This window comes from Magnolia sinica, chromosome 5, assembly GCF_029962835.1.
Source record: "Magnolia sinica isolate HGM2019 chromosome 5, MsV1, whole genome shotgun sequence".
NCBI classification, from domain to species: Eukaryota; Viridiplantae; Streptophyta; class Magnoliopsida; order Magnoliales; family Magnoliaceae; genus Magnolia; species Magnolia sinica.
In genome coordinates this window covers 25,886,719-25,912,169 of record NC_080577.1, presented here as the reverse complement: position 1 = coordinate 25,912,169, position 25,451 = coordinate 25,886,719, and the positions used below count along the sequence as shown (strand labels likewise).

Sequence of the window (25,451 nt, the reverse complement as noted above, 5' to 3'; positions counted from 1 at the left end):
ATGAAACTGTCCGCGACTCGCTCTATATCACTGACCAAAGCAGACAAATGGACAAACCTAAGGGCACTAGAAACAAGGAATTTGTGTAGGGAGGGTTGCCTTTCAAACTATTCCAAATTTCCACACATACAACTCAAGTTCATTGTTAAGGAGTAACATGCACTTTAAAAGTGTAGTTGTGGGAATGTAGTAAATATTCTTCAATTCACTTATTATTGGAGAAAATACACAATAATCTTTAAACGGATAGAAAACATAGACACTCTCACTTGATATTTCCATAAGAATACATAATTATTAGCTAATGATATGATATTAAAATCTAACAATGAGATAGCATTTCACGTACATAATCAAACGAGAAAAGAAAAAAGGTGGCCATGTAATGAAGCACGTTAAATGAGATCCCCCACCAATCCCACAACCTCCTCCGCCACCGCCGCCTAATCCACCACCTCTGCCAGCCCCACCACCACCTCCAAAACTACCTCCAGAGCCACCCCAGACACCTTCACCGAATCCACCACCCTTGCCAAACCCACCTCCTAAGCCTCCTCCCACTCCTCCGCCAATTCCACTACCAATGGCCATACATTCCAACAAAGATAAGCTACTTGAGGCATAAGCATGCTATGTAAAATATCTTACCATCCAAATGAACCCCTGCGTGTGAGGCTTATTTGATAACTCAATTTGATTTACTTAGGTTGGGCCAGGATCTATTATCGTTCAATACCTATTATAATAGGGTTAGATTTGGATTAATGTGTTTTGAGTCTAACACATCTAATAGGATTTGAGCACGCATACAAATATATTCCTTATATACCCATTCAAGTACCCGATTTGGCCCTTATTATTCAATAATTATAATTGTTTAAAAGGCCATTCGACATGAATACCTAGGGTAAAGACTAATTTCGAATTTAGACCCGAACTTAACGGCCTGTTTGTTTCACTTATTATAAAATTAATATAAAAAAAAAAAGGCAATAGTTACAACTTACCTTACTTGTCTCCTGAACTTAGTTACATTTGACCATGATAGTACTTTTACATTTTTTATTTATTTAGCCTCAGTAAAATTGTTAAAATTATGATGATAAATTTTTTACATTACTTTAATGTCAAATCATCACAAAAATCAATTATTATTGTTTAGATTGAAAAGTTACATGGTAATACTATAATAAAGTGCAAGATTTACAAAAAAAAATAATTATCTCTAATATGTTTGGTTAACTATTTACCAAAGTAAATGTTTGTAAATGGGTAATAATTAGACAAGGTTGACTAGTGCACTAAAATCAATGTGGAGACAAACAAATCACACTAAAAATTGTGGGGTCCACTTTAATGTATGTGTTTGATCCATACTGTTCATTCATTTTATCAGCTCATTTTAAAGCATGAGCTTAAAAATGAGATAAAACTAGAATGCATGTGGATCACACTGGAAATCGAATGCCTACTGTTAAAAACTTTTTTAGGGCAACGAAAGTTTTGGATCAATCTAATGTTTGTGTTTTCAGTTCATTAATGACTTTCTAACTGTATGAAGAGATTGGATGACAGAAACTCATCATTGTGTGTCCTGCACCAATTTTAATTTTTAATGGTTGGCATTATTATCTCATTGTTTCCTGTGGTGTGATTTACATGAGCATAAAATCTGCATCATTTTTGAGCTTATACCTAAAATGAGCTATTAAAATGGATGACCAATGTGGATCAGAAACATATATCATGACAGGGCACATGGACTTTACAAAAGCAATCCCTTACAATATAGTTTGGATTTTTAAGACAGAATTACCTTCCTATTTTCCCTTATATCCAAACAGCTATTAAAAATTAATCATTAAGATGCTCCTAACATTTACCAGCAATTACTTGTAACCAAACAAGCCCTTAAGTAAATCAGCATTTGACTAATGATTAAGGTGTTTGGTTTGGCTGTAGTAAAATTGTAATGATAGCATATTTTCCTCTTACTACTAGAGTAATTGGTGAAGTAAGAGGGTCATAAGTTCAAATCAGATTGGACCTTTAGGCCAAGTCAATTGTTTAAGGAAAGCCAATACCTGACCAAATCAGACAAATGGGCAAACCCAAGAGCACTAGAAACATGAAATTTGCGGAGTGGGGATGGGCTTTCAAACTATATTCCAATTTGCCACGCATACAACTCAAGTTCGCTGGTGATAATTTACATGCACTTTGAAAGTGCACTTGTGGGAGTGCAATCAACATTCCTAAATTCACTTATTATTGGAGAAAATACACGATAATCCTCAAATTGATATAAAAGAAATAGACACTATTATTTGATATTTCCATAAAAATACATAATTATTAGCTAAATATTAAAATCTAAAGATGAGATAGCATTTCACGTACATAATAAAATTAGAATAGTAAAAGGTAGCCATACAATATAGCACGCTCAATGAGATCACCCACCAATCCCACCACCTTTTCCACCACCACCGCAAAATCAACCCCCTCTACCAGCCCACCACCACTACCAAAACCACCTCCAGAGCCACCGCTGACACCTTCACCGAATCTACCACCCTTGCCAAACCCACCTCCGATGCTTCCTCCCACTCCTCCACCAATGGCCATACATTCCAACAAAGATAAGCTACTTGAGGCATAAGTATGTCATGTAAAGTAACTTATTATCAAGATAAGCCCATGATGTGTGAGGCTTATTTAATAACCTAAATTGATTTACTTTAGTTGGGTTAGGATATATTCGTTAAGTACCTACTATAATGGAGTTAGATTTGGATTCATGTGTTTGGGTCTAACACATGTCTAATAGGATTTGAGTACGCACACAAATATCTTTCTTATATACCCATTCAAGCACCCGATTTGGCTAATATTATTCAATAATTATCTTTATTTGAAAGGCTATTCAACATGCATGCATGCTTAGGGTAAAGACTGAATCTGAATTTAAACCCAAACTTAAGGACCTGTTTATTTCACCCATTATAATAGTAATATAAATAAAATAGGCAATGGTTACAAACTACATTACATGTCTCTTGACCTTAGTTACATTTGATCGTGATAGTACTTTTACATTATTTGATTTATCCATGGTACAATTATTAAAATCATTATGATAAAACTTTTACATTACTTCAATGTTAAATCATTACAAAAATCAACTATTATCGCTTAAATTGAAAATTTACATGGTAATACTATAAAAAAAATGTAACGTTTACAAATTACTTATCAGTTACCTATTTGGTTAATCATTAACCAAAGTAAATGTTGGTAAATGGGTAAGAATTATGTACCCTTTTAAATTCATTTAAAATGGCTAGACGAGGTTGACCAGTGCACTAAAATCGATGAGAAAAACTAGACATGCATGCTAAATTTGTGGGGTCCATTTTAATATGTCCGATCCACACCGTTCATTGGTTTTATCAACTCATTTAAGGTATGAGCGTAAAAACGAGAAAAATCTAGAATGCATGTGAACCGCACCAAATTTTACAATGGAAATCAAATACCTATAATTGAAAACTTCTTTAGGGCGATGAAAGTTTTGAATCAAGCTAATGTTTGTGTTTTTAGTTGATTAATGACTTTTTGACCTTATAAATACATTGGATGACAAAAATACATCACTGCATGTCCTGTACCAATTTTAGTTTTTAATGGTCGACGTTATTATCCCCATTGTTTCATGTGGTGTGGTCCACTAGAGCATAAAATCTGCCTCAATTTTGAGCTTATACCCTAAAATGGATAGGCCGTATGGATCAGAAACATACATTATGGTGGAGCCCACATATTTTAATTACAACTGCAATTCCTATATTATAGTTTCGATTTTCAAGGCAGAATTACCTTCCTATCTAAACTAATATTAAAAATGAATCATTACGGTGCTCTCAACATTTACCAACAATTTGGTTGTGGTAAAATCATAATGATATTGTCATCGCATTATTAGAGTAACTGGTGAAATAAACATGCTATAAGTTAAAACTAGATTGGACCTTTAGGCCGAGTCAATTGTTCACCAAACCAGACAAATGGACAAACTCAAGGTCACTAGAAACATGGAATTTGCATAGTGAGGGTGGGCTTTCAAACAACTCCAGTTTGCCAGTCATATGGACCCAAGTTTGCCAGCATTCCTCACTTCACTTATTATTGGAGAAAATACATGGTAATCCTCAAATAGATAGAAAACATAGACACTCTCATTTGATATTTCTATAAGAATACATGATTAATAGTAAATTATTTGATATTAAAATCTAACGATGAGATAGCAATTCACTAGATAATAAAACGAGAAAGTAAGAAGGTGGCCATGCAACGTAGCACGCTCAATGAGATCCTCCACCAATCCCACCACCTCCTCCGCCACCGCCACCGCCACCAAATCCACCACCTCCGCCAGCCCCACCGCCAAAACCACCTCCAGCACCACCGCCAACACCTCCACCGAATCCACCACCCTTGCCAAACCCACCTCCTGAGCCTCCTCCCACTCCTCCGCCAATTCCTCCCCCGGTACCTCCGCCAATTCCACCACCTTTCCCAAATCCACCACCAGCACCGCCACCAATTCCACCACCCGTACCACCACCGCCGCCTAGTCCACCACCCTTGCCGAATCCGCCGCCAGCGCCACCACCAATTCCACCACCCTCACCGCCACCGCCACCAATTCCACCACCCTTGCCGCCGCCACCACCTAGTCCACCACCCTTGCCAAATCCACCGCCCGCACCACCCCCAATTCCACCACCCGTACCGCCGCCACCACCTAGTCCACCACCCTTGCCAAATCCACCGCCCGCACCACCCCCAATTCCACCACCCGTACCGCCACCACCACCTAGTCCACCACCCTTGCCAAATCCACCGCCAGCACCACCTCCAATTCCACCACCCTTACCGCCGCCGCCTCCTAGTCCACCACCCTTGCCAAATCCACCACCGGCACCACCTCCAATTCCACCACCATTACCGCCGCCGCCGCCTATTCCGCCACCCTTGCCGAATCCACCGCCAGCACCACCCCCAATTCCACCACCCTTTCCACCGCCGCCACCTAGTCCACCACCCTTTCCAAACCCACCGCCAGCACCACCACCAATTCCACCACCCTTCCCGCCACCAACTCCACCACCCTTTCCAAATCCACCTCCTGCACCTCCACCACCACCTTTGCCAAAACCTCCCCCACCACCAGCTCCACCACCGGCACCACCACCACCACCTTTACCAAAACCACCGCCACCTCCTATCCCACCACCTTTACCACCACCTCCACCAATTCCACCACCCTTACCAAAACCACCCCCAGCACCGCCGCCCCCACCTTTACCAAACCCACCACCAGCACCGCCGCCTACACCGCCGCCTCCGCCTTTACCGAACCCACCGCCACCGCCACCTCCACCACCTCCACCAATTCCACCCCCTTTACCGATTCCACCGCCAAACCCTCCCCCAGCACCAGCTCCACCGCCAGTGCCTCCACCAAAACCGCCCCCAAACCCACCCCCATTACCAGTGCCTCCACCAAAACCTCCCCCAAACCCACCTCCCTTACCATCACCAAGAAACTTCTCACTCTCTTCACCATCTTCCTCCGTCACTCTCACTACATCTCTCCCAACAACACTCACTACCAGAACATTGAAACAGAGCAATGATAGCAGGAAGAGCCTCCGAGCGCCACGTGACATCTTGCCGGATGATCTGAGAGAGCTCGTTTTCTGATGTGTTTTGAGCACGATAGTCGTTTTTATAGGGATTCTCGTGCATGTACCCATAAATGCTCTATGCAGTTGGTAGCTCAACCATAAATGTGACGGTACTCGCACCGAAACTCCCTCGCGTTAGAATTAGCATCTTCTTCACGTCATACGTGTCTATCTAGCACACGTGTGATTCATCAAGAATGTTCATCACTACTGTTTACTTTTAAAATAACAATTAACAAATGTATGAGAAACAAGAAGAAAAACGCTTGCGGCATCACTACCTCTGTTACTTTCTCTGATAGGAGAAATGACTAACGTGGCAATAAATCCAGGCCGTTCATTAGCTAAAACATTCAATTTCAGCTTATGTCCCAAAAATAAGGTTGATTTAACACTCAGGTGAGCAACCTTTTAACATTTTACCTTAAACTTCTAAATTCACGTGGTATGGCTCACCTGAGTTTAGTAATACTATAATTTTCAGGTGTTTTTTTTCGTAATCTTGATGAGGCACATTGGATGACTGGATTGGATGGCAGATAAAACTCTACAGTGGGACCTGCACAAAACTAACGGTTCATGTTCCATCCCAACCGTTTCCTCTGATGTGGCCTACCTTCATTTTGGATTATCATGATTTTGGGTCCAACGGTTAATCATGAGGCAGTGTACCTGATGAACGGGGTGGATCTCATTAAAATTACACCTACATGACTCTCAGTTTACGCAGAAGTACCTGTCTAGATTGAACGCCCAGGGTTGCCGCCGTGATTAGCAGAGGCTGGGCTAATTTGGCCCCGGGCATATCTAAAGATGGGCCTACCCGGTGAACGGACTGGATTTTATGCATGCGTACAAGATTGACACGTGTACAGTGATGAAAGATGTTAATGTCAGACGAGACTCCCATTTGTTACTCCTCTTTAAATTCCCATTTATTACCACATGCTTGGGCAGTTGGGTAAGTGAACTTTCAGGAGAAAGGATGCAGACCATTCGCCACCTCTCATGGCTGGTATTATCTAAGATGGATCTTTCCTCACGGACACTACTTCACTTACATCTCACTCACGGCAGACCTCGCGTGTATCTGATAGAGCCATCTAAATCGCAAACTATTTCAGTAATCTTAGTCTTTTCACTTCGCGTGGTGAATTTTTACAGCTAACCTTTTCACTTGGACGGTCTGGATTGAAATGCATTGCACGGTGTATCTAGCAGAAGAGACACCACACATTATGAATGCTCATGGCAAATCATTTTATTCTTGTTTCGACTGGGAAGCGGATAGCTGTTCTTAACCATGTGGGTCCCACCTTGATTTATTTTTTGTACATCCACACCGTCCATCTGTTTTTCCATCTCATTTTAGGACACTATCCAAAATCATAAGAAGATCCAAATCTCAGGTGGACCATACCAATAGAAAGAGTGATGAATAATTATTAAAAGCTTTTTGTGGGCCACAAAAATCTTGGATCAATCTGATAATTTATATTTTCCCTTCATCCAGATCTTATTGACATTATAAACAGGTTGGATTGCAAATAAACATTACGAAAACCGGACCTTTGAATTTTTAATGGTGAGGCACTCAATCACCACTGTTTCGTGTGGTGTAGTCCAAAAGAGTGCATTTTGCCTCTGTATGGCCGCTAAAGCGGGACCCACATGCTGAGTGGTCTGACGATCCGAACTGTACATATTACGACTCTATGCTAACTTAGTTAAACAAATGATTATGACCGACACTCATTAGCTAGATGAGTTTAGAACAATGAGAAGAATATTTTCAATATCCCAAATTCAACTCAAAAAATCAAAGGTTAGGATCATCAATGAAGCATGATTACAGGAGAATTGCTTATATGTAGAAGTGACGAGAATATGAACGGCTCAAATCATCGGATCATTCCAGCATGTGGGCCTAGGTGGGTAGGGACACAAGCTGCATCTTGAGTCGCGACGAAGCAAATCAAACTCGTAGGGAAATATACGATTTGAGCTAGAATTTAATCCAAACACAGTAGACAAAAAACAGCTAGGTGCACTTGCTTCACACGTGGAAACAAGGCAAAGATGTGTGTGACATCAGAGACCAATGAATAGATGACGTGTCTGAAACGAATAGGCCAATGATACAATAATCAGGGGCTAGCTACACCTGTAAAAACCAGACGAACACTTACAAAATTGGAATGGACGGTCCAGATTTGCCGTTATACGTTTAGCCCACTTGATGATCAGATTGGCCTGCCTTTTTAGATCCGGCATCTTCACTTTGAGATGTGCTGATGAGTATCTCATGAATTACACTCAAAGGACTTGTTTGTACTTTGTGAGGGGAGTGCAATAACAAACTGCACACTAGCGAGTACACTTACAATGCCATGTAGTGTAAATCCGAACCTTCTGTGGCCCCCAAGGTTTTTAGATGACCGTTCAATCCCCACTATTTCATGTGGTTTGGCCCACTTGATTTTTTTGGTCCACCTCATTTTTGGGCTCATATACCATGTCAATCAGCCTACGACGACCTTATGGCAGACTTTGAAAACAAGTTGCTCCTAGGAAAGATTATACAGCATGTTTCAATAATATATATTCACAAAAAAAATATAAAAAAATAAAAATAAAAATCATGTAGCATGTAGGACCTCACAAAATATCTGTCCTTCTAAATGCCAAAGACAAGATTGTCTGCATTTCATAGGTACCAGGTTTCTAGGTTCAATTGCATCCCTATATTAATATGAGCCGTTCATCTTCTTCTCCATATATATATATATATATATATATATATATATATATGCTCTAATCTCATTATCATGCTTCATTGATGATCCTGACCTTTAAATTTTGGATTTAAAATGTAACCCATTAAATATTTCATCTTCTTACATTATCACCTGTTGAATAATGTACATAAAGGGTTCAAATAATCATTTATGGCCCGTTTGGATTGAAAGTACTGAACTAGCTAGAGAAAGCATGTAATTTATTTGGCAACACATCCACTTACTTGAAAACTAGAGGATGTGACACCAAAGTATTTGTGTTTACAGTCCCACTTCAACCAGAAAGTAAATTTTTTATTTTAATTTTGAAAGAAGGTAAATCAGTAACAAAAGTGATTTTCATCCTAGTTCAATAGGGGTAAAAGATTTATATAGAGTCAAAAGCGTTAAATGGAGCCACCTACCTTCTGTGGCTATCATGGGCCACTGAACCCGGTTAAATTCATAAATATGATTTCATGATATCACAAAAATATAATAGTAGGGACCAAAAATATCTCTAGATTCATAGACCCATTAAAGGTGGAGGGCCCACTTTTTTTTTCATGTGTCGGCATGAACTCTATCTTGAAAATTTCTCAAATTTCTACTTTTTCACTATGGAATTGTTTATGTTTGATATTTTAATAGATTGAGATTGTTCATGGGCATGCACTCTAGAAATTCTTGCATTTGGTATGGGGCTGCAGCATGGGTTTGAGTTGAAATGAGCCAGATTGACCCAACCGGAGTTTGGGTTAGATTGTCAAGGTCCTCCAGCTGGGTTTGAGTTAGAAAATGCAAACCCAATTGAAAAAATTAATTAATCTTATAACCATGCTTCATTGATGACTCAAACCTTTATATCTTGAATTTAAAAATGATTCATTAAATATTCATCGATCCATACACAATTACTTGTTCAACAAATGCTTCTTACCAGGTTATATATATATATATATATATATTAGATGACTTGGATAGGTGCGTGTGTTAGATTTTTTTTTTTTAATAAGAAAAAGAATTTTTAATTTATAAAAGAAAATTTAAAAAAAGAGTTGTACCTTTTCATGATTGTTGAATCAAAAACAGATCCATAGCTAGAGTGGTTGACAAAGTAAAGATACATCATTTCAACACTAGGGTGTTGGTATCGATTCCTTAGTGGGGGTGGCTAACAGTGGAGTAAGTACTAGCAGCAGGGTGTGTACTAACAAACTAACCCAAAATAAAAAAATACAAACTGCAACCATGAAAACCAGTCCCTATCAATCTGTGGTGCAGGGCCACTGTACCCTAGCAAAACCCAATAAATAGGTGGACATGGGAAATATCCAAGCCATCCATTAGCCAGACCTCACTGTAGATGTTATTGCCAAAATATACATGTGGTCCATTCAGTAGGAGAACTCAGATACTAGAAATAAGTTGACGGATTAGAAAAGTTTGGTTTATTTTTCACGACTATTCATTTGATCTCAATTACGACCCATCTTACTATTCTGATATTGGATGGCTTGGATACATCACCGGTCGCGACGCTTGCATACGTGGTTGCTGGGTGGTGCCTCTTAGTAAATGAAGCATTATTTGAATTCAAAATGGTGGTAAAATATGTCATTAATGGTGAAAGGATGTCATTATTGAAAAGACACCATAAAAGAAAATGTCTTTTCATGAAAAATGGTTTTAAAGCAACTTTTGTTATTTTTTATAAACCCATCTTTGGGTCAATTCGAAAATCACAGTTCCAACCATCTCATCTCCATCTTCTTCTTCTTTTCCATTTTCGGTTTTGAATGATTTTTGAAAAGTGATAGTTTTCAAGTGCTAAACTACAAATAGTTTTTCAAGCAGTAAATTACAAATAGTTTTTAGGAGATAAGTTGTAATGGCACAGAAGTTAGGATTATACGCTGTAAAAGTATATTTGGGGTGCAGTTTTTGGATATTTTAGGCCGAAACTCATATTTCTTCGGTCTTAGAGAAGAGGCTTATTGTATCCTAAAGACAGATTTGATGTAACCCTTTTGTAAATTGGTTTAATCACTAGTGGGGTGCGAATATCGCCAGCCTAACAGTGTGGGCCTAGCAAAGGTAGAATGGTCCATTCTTTTTCTCTTCTTTTCTTTTATTTCTTTATTTCTTTCTTTTTTTTCTATGTCGGTGGTGCACTAAAATTCTCACGTGGGAATTTCTGATCTCTCTTTTTCACTCAGTAAACGGTTGAGATCAGATCATAATTCCAGAATCTGATTGATAGGAGGATCCTTACCGATGAGTGGTGGACATTTGGTCTACTAACTTAGACTCTAATTTACTTTTTGTTTTGACGGTCCATTAGATATGTCGACAAACAGGCAATTTCGTAAGTTGGTCCACAAAGTTTTGGGCTATGGTCCATCTAAAATAGGGCCCATGATATAAGTGGTTCAAATTGAGTTACATGCGTGCCACTCACGCCATGAGAACTCTAATATCGACGTTTACTCCTGTCACCGTTGAGTGGTGAGAAGTAAGTAGGTAATGCCAGCCATCCATTTAAGGCTCCTTTGAGACGTATCCTTCTTTGCCACCACGTGATCCCGTCTATTCACGTAGGATTGATGCCACTTGCATTGCCAAATGGGCCCCACAGGAAAGAAAGATAAGCTGCTCCATTCAATAGGTGGGCCAGACATCTGCATTCATGAATATCAGACTGTTCATTGTCCTTACCCGTAGGATGAAAATTTATTTTCTCTTGCTAACTGACATGTGGCCCACCGGAGTGACCAGACCAGCCGGATTTCTGTCCCATTGGGCGTTCATGGTGGAACCCACCTATTTAATGGCCCTGATCCAGCACAAGCAAGCCATGTTGACACGTCTCCTACGAATCACCTCTTCAATGTCCTGCACAAATATCATTTAGTGGTTCTCTTCATTTATTGTTAACGACCAGGGCTGCCAATGTGCCAGGCTGGCTCATTAGACTTTCGGGCCTGAACCACCTTGGGCCGTACCTGATCTAGTCAGGCATGAGTTCCATATATATATATATATATATATATATATATATATATATATATATATATATATATATATATATATATATATATGAGAGAGAGAGCCGGATGCTCAATGACGCTCACCCGTTTACATCGTGCCAACTCTTCGAGTACTCATCATCCGTTGTGTGAATCCAAAAACTAAACAGTTTAGGTAAAGGAACGCCTCATAGAACCTAGGCTTAATTTTTTGTCTGCTCCAAAACTTTGGTGGGCTATGAAAAATTAAAATAGTTTCCTTCCTTGATTTGTATTTCTCTTTGCCAGGACCTACCAAAATTTCAAATCAGAGTGAAAATTTGTCGGTTAGAGTTTCATGGGATTCCGCATCACATGAATCATTCGGATTAGACACTCATGACACATGTGCAAAGGTGCACACATGCGTGTATGTGTGTATGTATGTGTGTGTGTGTGTATATATATATAAAGCTAAGCTGTGCACCAGTTCGCATGGAACTCGTCCCAACTATTTTGAGAACTCATCCTACTTAATGTGACTCTAAAATATGTATGGTCCACGTGAAGCAACACCTCATAAAGCCCCCTGGACGTAATTTTTACTTTGATCCATAACTTTGGTGGGCCATGAAAAATGAAAATAATTTCCTCTCTTGATTTGTATTTCTCTTTGCTATGGCCCACCAGAATTTTAGATCAAGGTGAAAATTTCTCCCTTAGAGTTTCATGGGATTCCCCATCACAATGATCATTTGAGTTAGACACCCATGGCACATATACACACATGCATAGGTGCAAGGGTGAGCATGACTCTGTAGAGATATATGACAAATGGTACCGTGATGTTGACCTCATGGGAAGTGAGGTCGAGCTGTGCGGGCCCCACCGTGATGTGTGTTGAACATCAACACCGTGCATTCGATGGACCCCCTTTAGATTATGGGATACCCCCAAAATCAACCGTATAAGGAATTCAAGTGGGCCATACCATCTAAAACTATGAGAAGACAATATTAAAACATATAAAAGCACTTGGTGAGGCCCACCAGCGTTTTGGATGTGGTTGAAACTTTGTATTACCCCTTGGCCAAGTGGAACACATACAGTGGGCTGGATTTGTGGACCAAATATTCTTAGGCCCAATAAATTATTACGAATGTTTTAATGAGATATCACTCCTCTCAACTGTTATATGTGGTGTGGCCCACCCAAGTCATTTATTGACTTGATTTTTCATCCCGTGGCCCCATGGAATGGTGCATCTTACTGATGGGGTAGATGTTCAACTCACATCACGATGGGGCCCACACAGCTCAACCTCATGGGAAGTTCCCATGAGGTCGACCTCAAAGTACCATTTCCCCGTATATATACATTATATACGTACATGAGAAATGCTCACACACAACTAGTTGGACCGTCCACCTAACCGTATGTATTAAATGCTAATTAATGTTAATAAACGATGGATAGGGAGAAGTTAGTTAAAGAGGGAGAGGAGTTGCTGGCTTGGGATGTCTCTGTCACGGTGTTTATGTAAAATCCACCCCAACCATTAGGTAAGTCACCCCATGTTACACCCAGGTCCTGAAAATCAGCCCCATCTCTATTGAAAATAATGTACAGGGAAAGCTAACCATTGAAACTGTTTTCCTTGGTATGGCCCACTTGAATCATGTATGGGCCTGAATTTTAGGTAGTAGGCCTATCAGTTGGTGTGGTGTCTAATGGTTGGAATAGATTTCACATGCTCATCACATTGAGATCAGTAACAATCAAGGGTGGACGTCTCTCCTAATTGTTTCCATTGGTATGGCCCACTTGAATCACATAGCTGCTTAATTTTTTTGCTCTGAGCCCTACATCGAACTACTCATCCAATGATCCGAGTGGATCTCACGGTACACATCACGGTGGGCCCAATATAAAATATAGGGTGGGCACTGTTTTCGATCGCTCCTGGTTGTTAGGGACCAGATCCGTGTTACCCGAGTGATGAGCAGTGGGGTGCTTCCCAGACCATGGGGCCCACCTTCATGTATGAATTGTATATCCACGCCATTTATCAGTTTTTACACATAATCATAATATATGTTCACAAAAATGAAGCAGATGTAATCTCAAGTGGACCACACCACTAGAAAAAATAGACATTGAGCGCCTGCCATTAAAAACTTCCCAAGGCCTATTGTAATGATTTTTTGACATCCAACTTGTCGATAAGGTCAGAGAGACCTGAATAAAGGGAAAACACAAACTTTAGCTTGATCCAAAACTTTTGTAGCCCCCATTAAGTTTTAATGGTTAATCACCACTGTTTACTTTGGTGTGGTCTACTTGAGATTTGGATATACTTCATTTTTGAGATCATGCACTAAATTGATCTGGAAAAACTAATGGACGTCTTGGATATACAACACATATATGAACGAAGCCCCACGGTGAGTGAAACACCCGATACCGTGTGACCCATGTTACAAACCATCACCCGACTTGCAAGGGTAGCGACACAGCAACCCAAGCTGGTGCTGTGTTGACCTGCCACATTCTTTGGGCTAACTATGATGCATGTGTTATATCCACACTGTTCATCCATTTTCTCAAATTATTTTAGTACATAATCCCAAAAACAAGTCAAATCCAAAACTCAATTGGACCACACCACAAAAGGCAGTTGCGACAATGACATTGAAATCTTCCTAGGGCCGACCATGATGTTTATTTGCCATCTTACCTGTTCATAAGTTCACACGGAGATGGATGAAGGGAAAACACAAATATTAACTTGATCTAAGACTTCTAGCTCTCAAGAAATTTTTAATGGTGGCCATTAAGTCACCATTGTGTGGTCCAATTAAGCCTTGGATCTGTCTCGTTTTTAGGTTCATGAACTAAAATGATCAGAAAAATAGATGGTGAGCGTGGATAAAACTCATACATCATGGTGGGCCTCACAGAGCCTTCTCTGGGTAGAAGATGAGTGGGAGCGGATTGGCTACTCCCCCTGACACCAGCCCTGTGGCTAGTGGTCGGTGTGCTGTGGATCCCACCATGATATATGTGTTTCATCCATTCTGTTAATTCAATTTTAAAGATCATTTTAGGGCTTAATGTCAAAAATGAGAGGTATATACATCTCAGGTGGACCACACCACATGAAAACAATAGAGATTGGATATCCACCATTAAAATCCTCCTAAGGCCTACTGTACTGTTTATTTGACATCCAATCTGTTGATTAGATTATACAGGCCCAGATAAGAGAAAAAACAAAAATCAGCTTGATCCAAAACTTTTATGGCCTCAAAATGTTTTTAATGGTCAGCACTCATTCAACACTGTTTCCTGTTATGTGGTCCAATCGAGATTGGGATATAGCTCATTTTAGGTCTCATAACATAAAATTATCTCTAAAAATAGATGGACGGAATGGCTGAAGCACATAAATCATAGAGGGCCCCACAGAGCACCGACCACCAGCCATTGGCTGGTGTCAGGGGGAGTAGCCAATCCGTTTCCAAGATGAGTATGTTTGTTTCCATTTTTGTATCATCGAGAGAAAAGAAATGCATTCAATGAAGAGTGAGAGAAAAGCGGAAGATGAATCTTTTCAAAGATGGTGGGATAACCAAAAGAAAATTGTACATATGTCAATTATTTGGACGAAGCACCGCATATGTAAGAAATCTGATCAGTTAATTAGGTAATGTCCCTTATAAGTAGGTGAAGATAATTTATTTATTTATTTGATCAATAATATGATATTCTTTAAAAAAAATATTTCTTGGTAGTTAGAAATTTATTCCAATGGTCCATATTCAACTTACCAGTGTCGCTACATCAATGAAAATGATTTACTAATTTTTAGTAGATAAAATTTAATTAGTGAACTCTATTTGATGAACGGACTGGATCTTTGACAAATAATTTTCATCATAATTATATAAGACTCAATGTCTCACATCCTTACATTGCACATTACACTGAATTAAAAGACAAATTTGTGTTATTTAATACGCAGTCAATTCAACAGATTTGAATTGTCCCGCTAGTCTGTGTGCGGGCATCAGAATCGGACTGTGTACTGAGTAACTTAGTACGGTAAGGGGTACTGACTTGACGAGGCAGTGGGCCGACATCACTCCTCCAAATGGCGTTAGCCCGTTTCTCTCTTCGTATCCCCAGCGGAAATCGTATTACGGAGTGCCTATTATCATACTTAGTAAACATAGTTGGGCCCACCTTAAATGTATGTAGTCTATCCACGCTGTTCATTCGTTTTTACTGCAAATTTAAGGTGTTGAGCTCAAAATTTAAGTATATCCAAAGATCAGGTGGATCATACTATAGGAAACAGTATCATACTGAGTAAACATAATTGGGCCCACCTTAAATGTATGTAGTCTATCCACACCGTTCATTCGTTTTTACTGCAAATTTAAGGTGTTGAGCTCAAAATTTAAGTATATCCAAAGATCAAGTGGATTATACGGCAGGAAACAGTACGAGTAATGATTTCCACCGTTAAAACCTTACTAGGCCCCTTGCTAGGCCCTATAGTGATTTTTAATTGTCATTCAACCTGTTCATAATATCATAAAGACATGAAAGAAGGGAAAACACATATATAAGCTTGATCCAAAACTTCAGTGGCCCAAAGAATTTTTCAATAGTGGACATTCAATACACACTGTTTCCTGTGGTGTGGTCCATTTGAACTTTATACATGATTAATTTTTAGTCTCAAGTGTTTAAATTATATGGTAAAATAGATGAACGGAGTGGATAGGATAGTGAACATCACTAAATTTACTCAGCACGCTAAGCGTACTGAGTTACCCGATATGCAATCCGTCTGCTTCCTCTCCTGCAAAAAAAAAAAAAAAAAAACAAAAAAAAAAAAAAACAAAACAACGACCTCTAGCTCTCTCGCATTGAGTTCTCCGTCTCCTCTCGAGATCGGCCTCCCTCTCTCATATCTGCATTGACCTATTTCTCATCTCTCTTTCTAGCTCCCTTAACAATAGTGGCACGAGAAGGTGAGAAGGTAGCGGTAGTGACTTGTAGCAACTAAAGGGTATGCTCTTCTTTCTCTCTTCTCTTTACATGATAATCAGGGATTACGGATTTTGCTCCCTTCCGTTAATGGTTTTATGAGAGATTAGCGATGAATGTTTGAAATTGAAAATCGGTAGGGGATTTTTCAAATCCCTAATCCATGATTTGAGATTCTTCAAATTTTTAATTCCTAATTATCATTTTTATATTAGAAATTGAAAATTCATACTAGGAGAATTTTCAAATCCCTAATCTATAACTTGAGATTCTTCAAATTCCTAATTAGCATTTATATATGAGAAATTAATTTTCATATTTTGAATGTCTGTCCTAATTTTCATAAAACCCTAATCTATAATTTTCTTAATAGATTAAAAGTTTAGATGCATATATGTACAGATGCATGAAACTATTAATCTTTATAGGTATTTAGAAATGAATTTTGAGGCTTTAAATATGAATTCTATGTATAGAAAATTTTCAGTTCTTAGACCTTAAAAGCAATTGGCAATTTAATTTGGAATAGGACCATTGGATGATTATGGTTATCAAATTTTTAAATATATTTTTTATTAGCCTTAAAAAAAAAAAAGATTGATTGATTTTTTTATTTTTTATTTTGTTCATGTACAGTAGATGGAAAATAGATGATTTTTTACGTGAATGACTCCAAGTGATTTAGAAATTTTACTGGATTTAATTTTAATATTTGCATTCTAAAAATTTGGAGAGTGTTAGTATTGAGATGGTTTTGTTTTGGATTATGTATGTTATAGCCATAACTATTCAAACATATTATGGAATTATTAGCTTGATGTAAGTTAATCTCTATCCATTATTCTAAATAAAGCTTTGGTAGAATTTTGAAAATATCTGAAAATATATTTCTTTTTTATTCAATTGGAAAGACCTCTTTTTTAGCCATGCAGTACAATTCCAAGACTTTAAGGAATTTCGCTATGAGTTAACTCTAGAGGCACATTTGAGTTTTATTTATTTAATTGTGTTGCTTATTTTTCTATGCATAACTATAACCGTTATTGTTATATTTCATATGCATATTTTACATTATGAAATAAATTGTTTGCAGGGTTTGTACGCCTTTTATTTTTGAAGGTCAATTGTTGAAATGGATGATAATACATTGGAGAGTCAAGCATGTTCTCAACCATATCAAAGGTTAGAATTTGATACTGAAATAAATGTTTAAAATGCAAGCCAATGCAATGAAGATGTAAGGCAAGATGTACTATTCAACACAGGTGACATGTTAGATGAAATACCAAAACTAGGAATGGAGTTTTCTTTTGAAGAAAGTGCATACAATTTTTATAATAGCTATGCTAAAAAGATTGGGTTCAGTGTTCGAAGGGGGTAGATACAAAAATCAGATGAAGATGTCATGGTTTTCAGACAATTTTGTTATTCTAAAGAAGGTCGAAAACGTGAAAAGAAACAAACTGATCTCGTGAGGTCTACAAGTGTGGTTGATATAGTAGTTCGGGTTTTCAATGGGCAGGGTGAGATCAGGGCTATAAAAAAGACCCGGCCCAACAAGTTTGAAGCACAAGCCCAAACCAACCAAGATCCAGTCCTTTGACAACCTTATAAGCAGTAAAGATGTAATAGGATATTAAAATGGCCCCAAGAATAAGAAATGAGTTTTCCAACTTGTGGACATAGGAAACAGGAAGAACTCTATATGATGTTATGAATGTCATCCAAAGTAAGAGTTTAAGCTTTTGCAATTGTCACATCCAATTACAGGGATGTAGTAGTGACACTATAATAATAGTGAAACATGCCATCAATTAAAGGGATAAACTATATGTAGCCAACCAGTGATATGTTGTCCTCTCTCTGAGGAAGCACTTGAACTGTGTGCAAGAATATGAGAACTCCACAAGGCACATGATAAAGCATAGCATGCACAAAACCCATGATATTTGTTGACACATGTGATGGCATTCCTTTGAAATGTGCAAAATGCAGGTGGTGAAGAGATAAAGGTCATGATCAAGGAGGCCAACCCATTTCTGTGTCAAGTCCTAAAACTTAAAGTAGTCCATTCATCAAATAGACCAATCAAAGGAGCAAATTGAGAAGTAGCCTAGCAGGCCACATTCAATGCACACATGCGGTCCATGGAACCCAACTGAAGAACAGGTACATGTATCCCGCTCCATAGGACTGTAGGACTTGTGATCATACTCCTGCAAGAAACCTTAAAAGGTTTTCTTAATGTATTATGATATTATCTGTGTGTGTGACATTAAACAATCATTAACCACCATCTAGCTTACCGCACAAAACCCATCAGATAGAGTAGTTTCATTCCAATAGCCATTATATCCAAATTTCCAGAAAATAAATTTCAGGGTTAGCTACTGTGAGACCCGACCCGAGTTCGCATGTGTGCATGTATGTGTATAAATATGCATTTCATTTATTTGGGTCCCGTGGTCCTATCGGTCAAATTTCGGCGACCCGTAACCTTCGGGTAGTGCTTGCGGTCATTCTTGAGTTCGGTCATGTAGACCCGACTCGGATCGACCCGAAAACTATGCCATTGCGATCGCATCGTCGTTGTGGTTCCAACGACGCATCTTATGTATCCATCCGATGTATAGATCATAAGTTGTGTGTATCTCATATTATAGTCCTTGATCATGATCACATGGCCCACCTAGGAGTGGTGTGCATGTTTTCCTTGATGGTCCCACCACTAATGTACAAGTTTCAACACACTACCCAACACCACCCAAAATTCCATAACCTATACTACCCACCACCCAAACACCACCCACATGCCTACTAACCTATTAAACCTACAACTTTGGTTGTAACTCCCTACTTGCAATCATCTCCCTTCTCTAACCAAGGTAAGAAAGTAATGATTACTTAGCTTAAAAGAGGTTTCTCTCTCTTTCCCTCTCATTTCTCTCTCTCTTCTCTTCTTCCCTAGCAACTTCCCTCCATTATTTCAGCCCATTTCTCTCCATTCCTCTAAATCTAACCATCTAAATCCAATCTCACCCATTGATATGGATCTCTTAATTGGTGAACTAGGAGCGAGGAGGTCCAAGTTTGGAGCAATCTAAGGTGAGTGTACTCCTAAGATTTGGGATTTCTATTTTCATGTTCTTAGATCTTTTTTTTAATGAGAAGTGTAGGACCCACCAATCAATGGTGGAGATCCTACATCATCCCTTAGTTATGGCCAAATGGCCTATTTGATGCATGCATGCCCATGCATGGGGTTTTCCCTCTATGGGCCTCCATTATAGAGGATTACTTGAATTCCATGGTATGATAAGTCATCTAGACCTTAGAATCATGGTTGGGATGGCATCTCAACCATTGATCTTGAATCTAGGACATGCATGTGGTGGATCTTTGTTGTAACATATGAATAGAAGGAATGTATGGTGTGATTGATGAAAGTGAGGGCCTCAATGTAGCAGAGCCTCTCTTCTTGTAACCGATTCTTTATTTTTTTAATGATAGAATTCTGATCTTTCATGTGTGGCCCACCTTGTAGGCCAACAAAAATCCAGACCAACCATGGAGCTTAGATGCCCATAGCGGTCCATCCTTAGACATGTGGCCCCAAAATTCACCTAAATGGGACACGTGTAAGGGGTATTTGATGATGCGAAAGGTCTGGACATTTGTGGGGCCCACTGGGGTGGTCCACCACACAAATTCTTGGGGTTAAATCTTATGGAAAACAATGTTTATATTTTAATTCTTTCTATTACATGTTGCTGTCCAAATCTGTCAGGACAGATTTTTGGGCCGACTTGAGGCTGGGATTTGGGGCTTTTGGTGGGGAATTATATACCAAGTGAAATATGATTTTTGAATACGGGTATCCCACCTATAAGCATGCCAAATTCCAGCCCCAATTGACCTCATTTGGGTCCCCAAAAGGGTGGGCCAATATGGGTACTTGCTGGGTTTTCTGCTGTAATTCCAGCAAGGATGTAATTTGGAAATGTAAAATTTTAAAATAGTTTCTGATCAGGTGGACCACTTTGGTGGACCCCACCTTGTACTACATATATGAGAGAATTTTTAAATTTAATTTCCTCAATTTTTGAACATCCAGGGCCCACCCCATTGGGTACTCAACTATGATTTATTTAGAATTCTACACTTAGCAGAAATTCTGGATAGATTGTAGTTCCGAATTTAAATAAAATAGTTATACTACCTTAAAATTTTTAAACTTTTGCAGAGAGGTGCCCCATCCATTTTAGGACCTACCTGAAAAATTTTAGGGTCAATGGACCCCATTTGGGCATCCAAAAGGGTGGGCCAACATAGTGGGCTGCCAGAAATTCTTGCTGTGCAGTCCAGCAGCATAGTTATATAAAAATAAAATTTTAAAAATATTTCCTCAGAAGGTGGACCATATTTCTGGGTCCTACCTTATTGTAAGCTTGATGAGGCCCTTTGGGCCCAAATTTCAGGAATTTTGGAGGCTCAGAACCTACCCATTTGGATGACCCAAATTCAGGACAGTGGACAGCTATTTTTCCAGCAGCATTCCACCCTGGACAGGTTGGAGTTTCAAAATTTATTAAAATACTTTTTTGTTCCTAAAAATTATAAAAATTTACAGATAGGTGGCATACCTATGGTGTGACCCACCTAAAAGTTTTTGGGGCCATTAGACCCCTGTGCACACCGTGGCAAGGTCCGGACTGTGGCCCACTACATTGGGACTTCCAGGTCAGTCCGATTTTCTGGACAAACTATTTTATTTAAATTAATTAAAATATTTTTAGGTGTCTAAAAATCCTAAAATTTTGTGAGGGCGTGTCCCACCCATGAAAGTATTACCCTATAAAATTTCAAAGCCATCGGGCCCTTGTATTGCTAGTGGTACGGCCTAGAGTGGCTCATCAGGCAGGGATGCCCAGGCTGGGGTGTCCAGCCTACCTTGTGGGCCCACCTAGATGTGTTATATATCCCACCATATTGTGAGAATTTTGTAGGATAATTTATGCCTTTACACCTTAAATTTTGGGTTTAATTAATGCATCATTGAGGCCCACCATGTTCGACCTATATAGGTATTTATATGTAACTAGATTTTTGGACTCCTTGTAAGCTCAAATGGGCTGGAACCCTTTAGATAGGCCCAATAGATTCTTGGGTTGTATTCTCCATGGTATTCTGTTGGGCTAGTGGGCTGGAATGTATGAGTGGTTGGGCCCTTGGTTTCCCACCAAAATAACCAAATTCTTGGGCTAGGTTGTAAGGCCCAACTTGCTTATCTTGAATACAATTCTCGCCCATATGTTGGAGTAATGGGCTGCCCACTATGCCCACCACAATGTATGGACTTGGTGGCCCTTATGTTTAGGCCCTAACCTTCCTCATGGGCACATATTATTGCATGTGGATTTGGCTGTATATTGCCCCTATTGGGCCTATGAATTATGTGTAGCTTTGGGCCACTTTATCGAGGCCCAACATATGATGTATCTATATGTATATAGCTGCCCATCTCTTTCTTGTGGTGATGCTTGGGCCACGGGCCTTGATCCTTGGTAGATTATTATTAGGCCGCCTTCAGGGGACAATGGTGGTTGAATGCTCACCTTAATATGCCCCTCTAGGCCCTTGTTAGGACCATTCTTGCTTTTATGGGTGGTTAAAGGTCCACCATAGACCATTCCTAAGCCCATTCTTATTATTTAGGCCCATGCCATTATCCATCTAGTCTCGTGGGCTACCCCTATTGGGCCCCCATTGAGTTTGCATTCCTTTTGAGAAACTGTCTAAGTACCTAGACCTTACTAGTGAAGAGGGGAGAATATTTTCATTGCATTGGCATTTCTTATTCATCTTCATGGCCCACTCCCATATGCATCATATGCATGCTTGACTGAGATGTGATTGGTCATGGTTATGCCATTGGGCAGGATATTGTGAGGGATGAAGTTTTCCCCTCTTAAGCACATTGGATGTTTAGGTATGATGCATGGCTGTTTGTGTGATTCACGCATCTGACATTACATAGTATGATCGACATTCACCCTCGCTTCATCAGGGCCTTGTCTCCACAGGGATATTTGTGGATGGTTAGACGTGTGGACACCGAAAATGATGTTTAAGCATATCGGGTGCATAGGATGCCCATGGGTGAAATTTTTAAAACTTCTATGGTACCAAGGATCTGCTCCAATGCCGTAACCGGGTGGAAACATGAGCGCACAAGGGCCTTACATTTGTAAGTCGTGACTCCCATTGTCGTGTAATTGGTTAGATAGGGATGTGGCCTTATCCGCCTGTGAGGGAGGGCATTATTAGGCTGAGTCTGACCAGCTCGTGAAATGGGTCCGCTACCATCAGGCCTTGTTGGTGATTGGCTGTCCACAGGCAGGTAGTGAGGTCTCTTACGCTCGTTTGACTGTGCGGGTCTGTAGAGCGGCAGTCATTCAGCAGTGTAATGGACCCCGGTGATTTTCTTATGACTGAAAATGTATTTGATATGTGGATTGGATATGAGCACTGACATTACTTGCATCGCATTAGCATTGGCTGTGTAAGCCCCCTTCATGCACGGGCTTGGTATGACGTCCAATACTTATTACATGGTATTCATGATAAGCCTTGGTAAGGGTAGTGATATTCTCATTGAGCATGTTCTTTCCTTGTACCTCCTACTATTCTTCTATGCACCATTGACACACACTTTCACCACCCTCTAAGCTTCTATAAGCTTATGCACGATTGATGCATGCAGGTGATCCTAGGCAGGTGTCATAAAGCGGCAGAGCGTGGATTAGAGCTGAGCTTGAAGACCCAGTGTTGCTGACTTTTCTCTCTTTTCTTATTATCTAATGTATGTCCTTTTGGGCCTGATGTAAACTTGTAAAAGTTTAAATTCTTAGTGGATTTTGTGATGTGTGCCCTTTGTTATTCTCAAATATACTTGTTGTGATCTAGGGTATGCTCGTATTGGAATGATTATACTGTTATGGAAATCCTCCTTGTAGGATCCCAGGATCGGAACCTGCCTCAGGAGCCGATAATGGGGTACTACGGAGGTTGTTGCGCCCAAAACCGGTCATTGGATTCCTTGTGAGTCCGGTTACCGAGTCTGGGGCGTGACAGCTACCATTTAAAACAGGGCAGCCCGCATCCCCAAGTTTTAGGAAGTCAAGATCAATGCTGAGATTCATCTATCCTATCAATGAACAAAGAAATATATATTCTGGTTGAAACTGGCACCCCGGAATAAAACCTTTTGTCTACATTTACCTCCGAGGATGACAAAATGTTCCTCATTTGGGATTAAAAATTGAAAACCGTAACTGGATTAAAAAAAAGTCCCCAATTAAATTTACAAATGCAAAATCCTAATTAGGGATTGAAAATAATAATACAAAAAAAAAAAAAAACTGCACATTTGATTAGGAATGTTATCTCTAAAAGAAAAACAAATAGGGAATCCCCTACTATGGATTAGGGATTGAAAAATGCTATTTAGAAATTTGAAGAATCTGGAGTTATGGATTAGGGATTTGAAAAATCCCCTAATATGAATTTTCAATTTCTAATATGAAAATGCTAATTAGGAATTATAAATTTGAAAAATCTCAAGTTGTGGATTAGGGATTTGAAAATTTTCCTACTGCGGATTTTTAATTTCAAACCCTAATCTCTAATCTCTCATCAAACTATCAACCGAAGGGAGCAAAATCTATAATCCTAAATCAACATCACCATGTATAGAGAGAAGAGAAAGAAGAGCAAAATTCTTAATCCTAAATCAACATCACCATGTAGAGAAATGAGTTGATGCCGATCCGAGAAAGAGAGGGACATTGAACTCGAGAGGGAGACGGAGAGCTCGACAGGAGAGACCGGCGAAGCTCTCTCTCTGCTTCTTCTGCTTCTTCTTCTTCTTCTTCTTCTTCTTCTTCTTCTTTTTGCCCTACACGGCTGGAGAGATTTTATTTTTTTTCCGCACGGCGGGAGAGATGCGGGAGAGAATCTCTCCACACAACGGGAGAGAGAAACAAGCTAACGCCGTTTGCTCTACCATTTGGAGGAGTGAAGTCGGCCCACATCTCAGGGCTAATAGAATACCACCACGTCAACTCAGTACCCCTTACGGTACTGAGTTACTCAGTACACAATCCGATTCCGTGAGCATTACTCTATACATATAGGGAAATGGAACTATAAGGTAGAGGTTGACCTCATGGGAACTTCCCATGAGGTCGAGCTGTGTGGGCCCCACCATGATGCGTGTCAAACATCAACACCGTGCATTTGATGGGTCCCCTTTAGTTTATGGGATATCCCAAAAATCAGCCATATATAGAACTTAGGTGGGCCAAACCATCTAAAATCATGTAAAGACATGCCTAAAATATATAAAAGAACTTAGCAGGGCCTACTTGAGTTTTGGATGTGGCTGAAACTTCGTATGACCCCTCATCCAAGTGGGACACACACAACGGATGAGCTGGATTTGTGAACCACATCTCGATGGGTTAAGAAAATTATTATGAATGTTTTAATGGGAGGGTAACCCTTTTCAACTGTTGTATGTGGTGTGGCCCACACAAGTCATGGATTGAGTTGATTTTTAAGCCCGTGGCCCACCATGAAATGGTGTGTTTGACTGATGGGGTAGATGTTCGATACACATCACGGTGGGGCCCACACAATTCGACCTCATGGGAAGTTCCCATGAGGTCGATCGACCTCATAGTACCATTTCCCACACACACACACACGCACACACACATATATAACTCACATTATCTCCCACTCATTAGATGAGTTGAAATAGACTGTAGTGTGTAGGAGTGATCTAGCTA

The 25,451-nt window shown here is 39.6% G+C and overlaps 2 protein-coding genes across 2 annotated transcripts; both read right to left on the bottom strand.

The window, feature by feature from the left end:
- Positions 1–315: 315 nt before the first annotated feature.
- On the bottom strand, positions 316–2,628 carry LOC131246995 (glycine-rich protein 5-like). The gene is made up of 2 exons (XM_058247444.1): positions 2,435–2,628; positions 316–577 (listed from the first exon to the last, which is right to left on the bottom strand). Exons 1-2 carry the CDS (start codon positions 2,626–2,628, stop codon positions 316–318), a joined length of 456 nt encoding a protein of 151 aa, XP_058103427.1.
- Positions 2,629–4,216: 1,588 nt separating this feature from the next.
- On the bottom strand, positions 4,217–5,781 carry LOC131245816 (glycine-rich cell wall structural protein). The gene has a single exon (XM_058245530.1). It carries the CDS (start codon positions 5,736–5,738, stop codon positions 4,368–4,370), a length of 1,371 nt encoding a protein of 456 aa, XP_058101513.1. The 5' UTR covers positions 5,739–5,781; the 3' UTR covers positions 4,217–4,367.
- Positions 5,782–25,451: the final 19,670 nt, after the last annotated feature.